Here is a 9,486-nt window from a genome sequence, read left to right as displayed (position 1 = left end):
ATGTATATGTATATGTATATGTATATGTATATGTATATGTATATGTATATGTATATGTATATGTATATGTATATGTATACATGCAGTACCCAAAGAGCCCAGAAGAGGGTGCTGGATCACTGAGAAGTAGAGTTAACAGTTTTGAGTTGCCTACTAAGAACTGACCCTAGATCCTCTGCAAGAGCAACAAGTGCTCTTAATTCTGAGACATCTTCCAAGTACCCCACCCCAACCCCGACTGGATTATTTTTAAATGAGAAAGAAAAAAAAACACTTGAAATGTAGTCTGATGGATCAATGAGAAGCCCCTGGGAGCCACATTTTCTGAGAGAGGACCTTCTGAATTCCAAACTAGGGAGAGCCCATTCTACAGACATCAAAAGCAGAGAACCGTTTGCTTCCTTGTCCATAGCCCTGGTGGAGACTGAAGGTCAAGATCCCTGTGCCCATTGTAGGAGGATGTCCACCGTAAGCCAGACACTTCAGCAGAGTGGAAAATCAAACTGACAGAAGGTCTGGGATGCTGCTTGGGTGACAGAGTGCTCACCTAACATGATAGAAGCCCTGGGTTCTATCTCTAGAACTCTATAAACTGGGTGTGGTAGGGCTTGCTGTTGTCGAAACACTCTGGAGATAAGGTCAGGAAGAACAGAAGTTCAAGGTCATCCTATGTATCTAGTTCAAAGCCAGCCTGGGCTACCAGAGATCCTTTTCCCAAAAGATAGAATTTAAGATGATTTGTCTTTTAAAAAAAGCATGGAGCAAATCACTTTTATTAGCAAAGGCCCAAAGTTAACAGAAATTGTAATTCTTTTAAAATATAAAACTAGGCAGGGGTGGTGCACACCTTTAAACCCAGCACTTGGGAAGCAGAGGCAGGTGAATCTCTGAGTTCGAGGCTAGCCTGGTCTACAGAGAGCGTTCCAGGACAGCCAGGGCTACACAAAGAAACCTGTTTTAGAAAAAAAATAAAATAAACAAACAAGCAAACAAATAAATAAACCTTTCTGATTTCTTGTGTATGAGCTTACATGTTGTACTTATTTGACATTGTAGCACATGTATGTCATGTAACTTGATCCCACCACCCACCACTTACCCCTCTCACTGGCCCCTAATCATATCGTGTGCCTGGTACCTAAGGAAGCCAAAAGACAATGTCAAATCCCCTGGAACTAGAGTTACAAGTGGTTATGAGCCGCCATGTGGGTACTGCAAAATGAACCCAGGTCTTGCCCAAGAGCAGCAAGTGCTCTTAACTGATGAACAATCTCTCCAGGCCCCAATTGCACTTCTTCGTGAGACCATAAATCTATGTCTCTGTCTCCATTCCCACTGCCTAACCACTTTACCCAGAATTGAACTTAACAGTTTCCTAAAATTGATAGCTAAAATCAGAAAGCAGCATTGTCTGCTGCCCTGGTTAGTTTTATCTGTCAACTTGACACAACCTAGAGTCATCTGAGAGGTGAATCCCAACTGAGGAAGGTCAGATTTGTGGCTGTGTCTATGGAGGATTCTCTTGACTGGTAATTGATTTAGGAGGAACCTGCCCACTGTGGGTGGCACCATTCCCTGAGCAGGTGGCCCTGGGCTATATAAGAAAGCTAGCTGAGCCTGAGCCTGTGAACAAGCTAGCTAGCAAGCAGTGTTCTCCACGGTTGCTGCTGTATTTACTGGATGTGAAATGAGTTTCTTGATTGGAGGCAATGATGTGTGGAATAGCTTAGGCCTGCCCTGAGCTTTCACTTTGACTTCCCTCAGTGATGGACTGTGATCTGGCATTATAAAGAACAAACCTTTCCTTTTCTGAGTTGCTTACTTACCATGCCTGTCACCACTGTCCCATCTCATAGGCCCCATGGTGTACCACAGGGGGCATCAGTTTTCTTCTTCTGTTTTTGAGATGAAGTCTTGCTCTGTATGCCAGATTGGCCTTGAACTTGTAGAGATCCTCCTGCCTCATTCTCCCAAGTGCTTCATTCTTCCATGATTTGGAACATGCCTTTTTGCTTACTTTCTTTTACAGTTCTGTGAGAATTCTTGACCAGAACAGCCAGAGGTGGGAACAGCTGTATTCTGTACAGGGCTTTGCTGTGGGGTGGAACCCAAGGCTTCATGGGTGCTAAGCCAGTTGGTCTCCTGCAGCTTTCCCCTCCTCCCACAAGAAAGCAAAGTGGAAGCTTGAGAAAGTTCTGTGACTTGACTTCCATCATGGGGACTAAACACAAAGCATCACTGTAAGAATTTCTCTCTGTTAGCTCATTCCTGTATGATTATTTCACGTGTGTGTGTGTGTGTGTGTGTGTGTGTGTGTGTGTGTGAAGAGTACAACTTGCAGGAGTCAGTTGTCTCCTTCTACCATGTGGGTTTTGGAAATGAACTCAGGTCATTGGGCTTGACTATAAGTTCCCTTACCCACGAATCCATCTCACTAGCTATAATTTACCTTCCAAAGGTTATGACAGTGTGAACCATTGAAATCAAATGGTTCTAGCCAAGCATGACGGCTTACACATGTAGTCTCAGCATTTTGGAGGCTGAAGCAGGAGCACTGCCAAGGGTTTGAGGTCAGAGCAAGCCTGGGCTACAGAGCAAGCCTTTATCACAAAACAAACAAAATCAGTGGTTCTTAGCCAGAATTAGATGCTGTCTCCAGGAGACCATTCCAATATTTAGAGACAGTTTGGGTTGTCACAACTTGGCATGGAGACGGGTTTTAGTTAGACTGTGTACTTCCAGCAGGTAACAGGCACACAAAAGGCCAGTCTTCCACAACAAAGAGCCATCTGGACCCAGATGCCGGAAGTATGAAGGAACCTTAAGCTAAGCAACACAGAGAGGAAGATTCATTTTCTGTTATCCAACTAGCTTATTTTTCTGTGCTTTCCCCAACCTCTGTCCCACTGTGGGTGTGTACATCTCTGTAGAGCAAGGATATAGAAGGAACACATTCCACTTGTCTTCACATTCTGAGATGAACAGGGGTGGGGGACACTTACCTGGTGGTTTTGTCAGTCATTGTGTGCATGAGTGCATGTGCCAGAGGTTGGCGCTGAGTATCTTTCCCCAGTGTTTCACCATCTTAACTGTTAGATTTTTTTGAGATAGGGTCTCACTATGTAGCCTTGGCTGGCTCAGGAACTTGCTACCTAGACTTAGCCTTGAACCGACAGAAATCTGCCTGATTCTGCCTCCTGAGTACTGGGATTAAAGGTGTGTGCCACCACACCCAACTGTCACTGCATTCTTTGAGGCAAGGTCTCTTACTAAACCCAGGGCCCACTGATTGGGTAGAATGGTTGGCCAGTAGACCCCAGGGATCCTTCTGTCTCTACCTCTCCAGCACTGGAATCACAGGGCCTCACTGCTTTGTGTTTGATACTTTACACTGGTGCTTGAAATCTGACCTCACGGTCGCACAACAGACATCTCACCCACTGAGCTATCTCCTAGCTCTCTTGTTACCATTTTAAATGGATATAATACAATACTTGAGACAAGTCAAAACCTGCCGGTTCTACCTGAGCAGCCTACATTTCTTACTGGACATGTTGGGGGACGAGAGAACAGTGCTTACCAGGAGGCCTCTCTGGGGACCATGGCTCTATGATCCTGCAGTGGCCAGCCTCCTCTTCCCACAGTCCAGTCTTTGGCATCACGGGCCTCATCATCAAAAGGCCTTTATGAAGCGCCTTGTGAATACATCCTCCTACTGGGAGGATCTTCTGCAGAGATCGCCCTTCCAGCCTCTGACATCCAGGGCAGGCTGCCTCGGGCAGACAGCATACATGCGAGCCAGCCACGAAGGCATCTAAAGACTAGGCCATAGGCCTCAGGCAGAGTACAAACACGGACTCTTAGACAACATTCATGCCCAGGGTAAGCATAGTCGGGAGTGCAAAGCCAGTCTGCCCTCCCGAAGCCGGCCTGGCCCTCGGACCTCAGCTGGCTTGGGACTGCTTGGAGGATCTTAGAAGCTCCTGGGAGAAGAGTGGACAAAGGCAGGAAGGGAGAGGACCAGCACAAGGAACTAATCAACCACCCAGGACACAACGCTAGCCAGGACACCCCTCCTGTTGCCTCACCTCCAACCCCCTTCCCTGTCTTCCCTCCACAGGTGTTCCATGAGCAAGGCATCCTCTTTGGCTACCGACACCCACAGAGTTCCGCCACTGCCTGCATCCTCAGCCTCTTCCAAATGACCAATGAGACCCTCAACATCTGGACGCACTTGCTACCCTTCTGGTACCTTCTGGCTCCCTGGACAGCCTATCTCCTACTGGATCCCTGGGGACTGACTTTAAAAACTCAGCTGGTGGCAGGGAGGCTTTTGAGCTAGGGCCAGGGGTCTCCCTGTGGGTATAGGTGCATGTATGACCGAAGGACAAGAAGCTGGGACTATCACAGACTAAGTGTCAGGCTGTGGATTGCTACAGGATCTAACACTTCTATCGACTGAGTAGCATTTATCTTCATCTCCTTCAGTCTTAAAGGCTTTTTTAGGTCTTCAAGAAGTCTTTAGTACAGTGTCACTGACCTGAGCAAGTGACTTAATCTCTCTGAGCCTGGCATTTTCTGCCTATAGAACAGACATGAACCTCTTTCAATGTCTTGAGGCTGCTGAGACTGAGAGGAAACCCCGATAAAGCAAAGATAACAAGAGCTGGCGATGTGGCCCAGTTTGTAGAGTGTGTGCAAGAAGCCCTGGGTTCATTCCCTCACACTGCATAAACCACACATGGAGCGTCTCAGGATGCTCTAAAAGTTTCAGGTCATCTTCAACTACATAGTGAGTTTGAGACTAGCCTGGGCTACATGAGACCTTCTCTGGCAACAACAACAGACACAGACATGGTTGTGGGTGCTTGTATTTGTCTAGGGAGAGTAGCAATATACCGTTGGTCACCTTTAATAGAGCCAGCTAGGAGCCAAGCTCTGGGAAGTAAGGGTGACAGATGGGGCTTCCGGGAAGGCCAGGAGGCTCCTTGCTGAGAAAGGTGGAGCGAAGACCTGCCTTACACACGTTGTGCTTTCGCTCGGTAATGGAGAGGTGGGGCAGGTCACATCCCCAGATCATGGTGCAACTCTCCGTGAGCATCTATGGGGATCGGTTCCAGGGTCCCCTAAAGATACCGGAGCCTATAAGTTCACCCTTTGTCAAGTGGCACAGTATTTACGTATTTCTCCTCCTACTTTCTGATGTCCTTTAAATCATCCCTAGATTCCTTAAAATACCGAGGCAAAGTAAATGCTATGTCAAAGGTTGTTGTATTGTTCACGTACTAAGGACAAGAAAAATGTCCATATATGTTCAGAGCAGATGCAGTCTCTCCCAAACGCTGGGATATTTTGGTCGAATCTGAAGAAACAGAGCTTGAACATCTGGAGAGTTGGGGATCTGTCAGGCCCAGGAGGACCTCGGACAGCAGCAGGTCACTGTCCTACTCAGACCTCTGTGGGCTGGTGGCCCAGGCTGAACAAATCCTTTGATTGTTGAGAGGCTGAGATAGGTGGGAAGTCCTTGAGTGTGGCCAGTGGTCCTGAGTATCAGGAAGTCAGCGTGCTTCAGCGTGGAACTGCCAACCCACCTAGATGTCAGAAGTCAGAGTGGAGATCCAGCAACTAACAGGAGGAGAGAGAGAAAACAATCTTGGGGTGAAGTAGGTGATCCGTACAGAATCTTGACTGGCCTGGGGCCTACAGTCTGGGCAGTGGTAAGAAGGTGCAGTGGTTCAAAAAAACCATTAGCCACATTAAAGCGGCTGACGAGACTGGCCAGGGAGTAAAGACAATTGGCAAGCCAGCCTGGCAGCCTGAGTTTGATCTCTAGAACCTATGTAAAGGTTGAAGGAAAAAAACTGATTCCAGCCGGGCGATGATGGCGCATGCCTTTAATCCCAGCACTTGGGAGGCAGAGGCAGGCGGATTTCTGAGTTTGAGAGTTCGAGGCCAGACTGGTCTACAGAGTGAGTTCCAGGACAGCCAGGGCTACACAGAGAAACCCTGTCTCGAAAAACAAAAACAAACAAACAAACAAAAACTGATTCCACAAAGTTGTTTTCTGGCCTCTACATATGTGATAGAGCATGCATGTGTGTACACACACACACAAACACACACACACATACACACACACCACTACCACCACCACCACCACCACAGTACACTCCATATACATAAGAATAAATACCAAAAAAAAGTTTTAAAGACTTAATGCTGAGTGTGGTGGTATATACCTGTAATCCTAGAACTTGGAAAGTTGAGGCAGAAAGATTGTGACTTTGAGGTCCAGCCTGGGCTATACACTAGGACCCCGTTTCAAAGCAGTATCAACAAGAGCCTGTACATGTGGACAAACTGAAGACTGCAGAGGGGAAGAGAGCTAGGCTGTCTCTCTGGCCCCTGGTTCTCTCTGGAGCATCTGTGTGCCCTCCAGAGCTTTCTCAGAAAGCCTTGTCTATGTGTCCCGGCCTCACATCTCCTGTGGTCCTTCCTGTTCCTCATCTCCCTCAGATATCACATCATCTGTGCCTGAGACTCTAAAGATTCTGAACAGGTGTTCCAACTGGAGGATGGGCCACAGTTGGCTGTCTTGTTGGCTTGGTTTAGGTTCTTGAGACAGGGTCTGTAGCCCAGGCTGGCCTTGAACTCTATGTAACTAAGGATGATCTTCCTTTACCTCCCGTTATGTCTGTCTAAATTTCAGCTTTTTGAATTTTATACCACTGCGTACTGCCTGCCGCTGCTTGTGTGTTTTGAGGTCCGTGTTCAGCCGAGCCATCGGCACAGCTCCCAGTACCCAGCCAGGCTCTCAGATGGCCCACTCCAAGAGCACTGGGGACAGCCTAGGAAAATCTGGGAGGAACAGCAAACAGCTTGTGCTAGACAATAGGAAAAGATCACCCTTGTAGCAAGAAATGCTTTGTGACCCTTCTTCAGTTACTGGGATTTGTGGAGTCCCCTTCCTTGATAGACACTGTGGACAAAGGGACCTTGCTCTCCAGTAGTGGTTTGTGGAAGGGAAAGGGTTCTGTAAGGGGGACCTGCATATGGCTAGAGGCCATGCAAATATGACTTAGAAGGACCTTCCCAACACTCAAAGCTACCATGAGAGGGGATGAGACCCTTATTCTTAGAGGTATGTAAGCTGAGACTGGAGAATATGCTGGGAAAGATGCTGTTGGGGGGATTCTATCCCCAAGGACTATCTTCTTACCCTACTTGTCTGTCCCCAATTCGCTGCTTCAAGTCAAAAAGGCACGCCCTCGCGGCAGCCTCTCTAGTATATGTTATTGCAACTTAAGTGAAGATTCATGGGATGGGGCATCTCCCAGTGGGGCGGAAGGCAGAAAACACTCACAAGGGGATTGAGCGGGTGCATGTTCTGTTGTAGGTTCTTTGTGTGGAGGTTCATGACTGCCCTGTATATGACAGACATCCAGAATGACAGCTACTCGTGGCCTATGCTCGTGTACATGTGGACCAGCTGCGTGTACCCCTTCGCATCCAGCTGCGCACACACATTCAGCTCTATGTCCAAGAACGCCCGGCATATCTGCTATTTTCTGGACTATGGTGCCGTCAATCTCTTCAGCCTGGGTACGTGGGGGCCCTGCCCTTCTGTCCCCTCCCCCGAGACTACCACGTACCTGTCTCCCATGAGATTTGATGGGTTTTTGGAAGTGTTACAAGGATGTAGGAACTCTGCCGTGGATTGTGTAAAAGGCTTGTTCATCCATGTGCTGTCTGTGGTATAGCCTGATCTGTAGCGTTGGCCACTTCCGTTACTGTGATATTACTTTAGCTAAGGTTCAATGATGGCCAGGATTGACCACAGTTTTGGAAGGACTTTGAAATGTTCCTAGTTTGGCCCTCACAGGCGACTGTGAACTGACCCCAGCATATTAGGGCCAGCATCTGGTACACCTGGTAGAGATGGGAGGGTCACAAACACTGGCCCAGAGGCTTAGAGGCACCACAGACTCGCCCACAGCCCTGCAGGAGAGGAGTGAACTGCAGGTGCTGCTGACTGGTCCTCCATCCTCTTTGACTCTTTTTTTCTTAAGAAGTCCCTCCTCCTGTTTTTCTCCTCCACAGGGTCAGTCATCTGTCCCCTGGGATGCTGGTGCTGGCTTCTCCTTCCCTCCTGGCCCCACTCTAACTGTGAGAGCTAGTCATTGTATCTGCTCTTGCAAGAATTTGTCCAGGAGAAGACCACCCTCATCCTTTTCCCTCTTTTCTTTTACAAATGCCCACCTGTGTGTGTCACACACACACACACACACACACGAACATGCGGATACACACACACACACACATGCACACACACATGCACACACACAGGGCCTGATGCTCCATTGTTCAGTTCTCCCCAATCCTTTAGACAAAAGTGGTTGCCATGACCCCAGGCCCATCATGTCCTCCCTCCTCTCATCCCTGTCCTCACGTGTTTCTGGGTTTCCGGTTCTTTCCTCTCCTCTGCCTCATAGCTGGCTCACTCTGAATTGTCAGTAACTCAGAATTAACATGGGGCTTTTTCTCTAACATACCCGGGAGCAACCTCCCATCTCTGGACAAGGGGCTCCTAAACCTTATCGTCAAGCACTGGATCTGAAGCTGATCCTGAAGCCGGGGCTGACTGAGTGTTCTCCCCACCCCTGTCCTACCTCAGCCTAGCCCTGCCCTTCCTCTCAGGTCCACCTCTGGCTAGGGGTGCCACCTTCTGCTTGCTAAGTCAGAACTCTAATAAGCTTCAGTTTCTCCACCCCACCTCTACTTCCCATTCTGTCAAATCAGTGATCAAACTCAGGCTGTCCCATAAACCTTCACTGTCGGCTTAGCCGATAGTGGAGCTTCTTAGAGGCTCTGCCCTACAGCTCCACCATGTTGCCTGGGAGGTTCCTGACTCATTTCCTGCCAGGCCACTGCCTACCACTGAAAGACTTTCAGGCGTCATATTACCTGGGATGAGGTCTAAGCCCTCAACCCAGTGGCTTGCTGAAGGATCTCTCTCTCTTCTTTCCTCCTTTCCTTCTCCCTCCCCTCCTCCCCCTCTGCTTTGCTTTCTAGAACTGGCTATGTAGCCGGGAGTGATCTTGACTTCTGACCATCAAGTCTCCATCCTCTGAGTGCTGGGAAACAGGCATGTGCCTGCCACTAAGTGGCTTTATGCAGTGCTGGGAACGGGACTCAGGGCTGTGTGCATGCCGGGCACGCTCTCTACCAACCGAGCTGCTTCCTAGGTTCTAATAAAAGTGAACATTTGGACGAGTCCTGCTAGGCCAGCTGTGTGCTAAGCACCTGACACACCTTTTTAAAAAGTTTTGGTGGGCTGGAGAGATGGCTCAGTGGTTAAGAGCACTGACTGCACTTCCAGAGGTCCTGAGTTCAAATCCCAGCAACCACATGGTGGCTCACAACCATCTGTAATGAGATCTGATGCCCTCTTCTGGTGTGTCTGAAGACAGCTACAGTGTATTCATA

General features: G+C 48.5%; 1 protein-coding gene across 1 annotated transcript in view; it reads left to right on the top strand.

Annotated features, from left to right (window-relative positions):
• The window catches only part of Paqr5 (progestin and adipoQ receptor family member 5), a 34,651-nt gene that overhangs the window by 10,728 nt on the left and 14,437 nt on the right, over positions 1-9,486 (top strand). Inside the window, exons 2-3 of the mRNA XM_028780311.1 lie at positions 4,121-4,248; positions 7,397-7,602. Of these exons, the coding sequence (XP_028636144.1) occupies positions 4,121-4,248; positions 7,397-7,602 (334 nt within the window). The remainder of the gene's footprint in view (positions 1-4,120; positions 4,249-7,396; positions 7,603-9,486) is intronic.

This window comes from Grammomys surdaster, unplaced genomic scaffold, assembly GCF_004785775.1.
Source record: "Grammomys surdaster isolate TR1022 unplaced genomic scaffold, NIH_TR_1.0 368, whole genome shotgun sequence".
Taxonomy (NCBI): domain Eukaryota; kingdom Metazoa; phylum Chordata; class Mammalia; order Rodentia; family Muridae; genus Grammomys; species Grammomys surdaster.
This window is presented reverse-complemented; position numbering and strand designations above follow the sequence as displayed.